Source organism: Nannospalax galili, unplaced genomic scaffold (assembly GCF_000622305.1).
Source record: "Nannospalax galili isolate Female #2095 unplaced genomic scaffold, S.galili_v1.0 scaffold1097, whole genome shotgun sequence".
In the NCBI taxonomy this organism is placed as follows: domain Eukaryota; kingdom Metazoa; phylum Chordata; class Mammalia; order Rodentia; family Spalacidae; genus Nannospalax; species Nannospalax galili.
The window spans coordinates 1,097,467-1,098,972 of NW_008340640.1; the positions used below are offsets into that span (position 1 = coordinate 1,097,467).

General features: G+C 34.5%; 1 protein-coding gene across 1 annotated transcript in view; it reads left to right on the forward strand.

The window, feature by feature from the left end:
• The window catches only part of Ccdc68 (coiled-coil domain containing 68), a 56,024-nt gene that overhangs the window by 14,856 nt on the left and 39,662 nt on the right, over nucleotides 1–1,506 (forward strand). Inside the window, exon 2 of the mRNA XM_008835671.2 lies at nucleotides 386–514. Coding sequence (XP_008833893.2) covers nucleotides 395–514 — 120 coding nt within the window. The 5' untranslated portion in view covers nucleotides 386–394. The remainder of the gene's footprint in view (nucleotides 1–385; nucleotides 515–1,506) is intronic.

Below are 1,506 nucleotides of genomic sequence, written 5' to 3' on the forward strand. Positions count from 1 at the left end.
AGACAAGTTTAAGACAGGAACTCATTTTGTCAGTCCAGACAGGTCTGAAACTCACTTTGCAGCTCAGGCTGATTTGGACTCACAGTGATCCTCCTGCTTCAGCCTCCCAAGTACTGGATTATGGGCATGAGCCACTATGCCTGGGTATTGCATGAATATAATATAATGATATTATAATATAATTTCACATTATAATCACATTTTCCCTTGGGTTAATTAATTTTCAAATTTTTAACCATGACAGTTTCAGGTGGTTAAATTTTTTATGACTATATGCAAGTATTTATGATTTATCATTTCCATTCCATATTTGATTACTATGCTAACTCCTTTAAGTTTGAGAACCTTGTAATTCGTGCTTAGCTGATTTACGTTTTCCCTAAAGGCCGAGTTCATGATGACAACTGTAACAGTGACCACAGAAGTTCCCTCAAGAGGAAAGCGAGAAGAAGATTCTGCCTCCTATGTGTCTCCGTCAGCTCAGGTTATTGAAGAAACAGAGTATGTGAAGGAGGTATGAGGGCATCCAGATCATTTGCATGGCAGGAGTGCTTTACGATAAGTGCCAGTGTGGGTTGGTGGGCTTTTGTTTCCTTCCCTGTGGAGCATTTGAAAAGGAACAAACCTCCTTTGGCTTAAGATAGGCAGATAGTTTAAATTTAAGGATGGCTAGTCAATTTTTCTTCAGAATGTAAACTTGATCCTACATGTGAAGTAAAATGATTTTCTCCACTCAGTAAAATTGAATAATGGGCTGGGAGGGTTCAGAACACCTATCAGCATTTAATTTGCCCCACACCATTTCCTGCTGGATTTCCTGCTGTTTTATAACCTTCCCTGGTGGTTTCCTGAGTGCTAATGCTGAGCTCCCACTTAGACGTTTATGTTTCCTGCTGTGTCTCCTTCTCCTTACCTTGTTCCTTTCCGGAACCCAGGCTAGCTATTGCCAATCACTACATGGCGTGCTACATCATTAAAAATGTGAAGCCTTATGAGACTCCACAATGAAAAGAGCTAACACAAGATGTTCCTATAAACTGCCCATTACAACAGATGGACAAATTATGACACTGATATTTTGTTACTTATTCAGATCAGCTAATTAATTTATCTTTGAGTATCTAGTAATTCCATAGGTCATAAAGACATGGGGCTCATATTTCATGTATAAATTTATATGATCTTCTCTTAGAGATTATTCTGTAGTAATTACATAATAGCAATTATTTTGTAGTAATTGCTAGGTAGTAATCATTTTGTAGTAATTACTAGATAGTAATTATTTTGTAGTGATTACTAAATAGTAATTGTTTTATAGTAATTACTAAACAATAAATTAGTACTAAATTACTATATAGATAAAAGTGAACAAAATGTACATTTTAAGTACTTAATTACCAAATAATTATTTTTATAATATAATATTAATTTAGGTTGTCATTTTAGGTTTATCTGAATAAGAGATATGAAAATTAAATGTTTAGTTTCATCAGTATAAACAATATT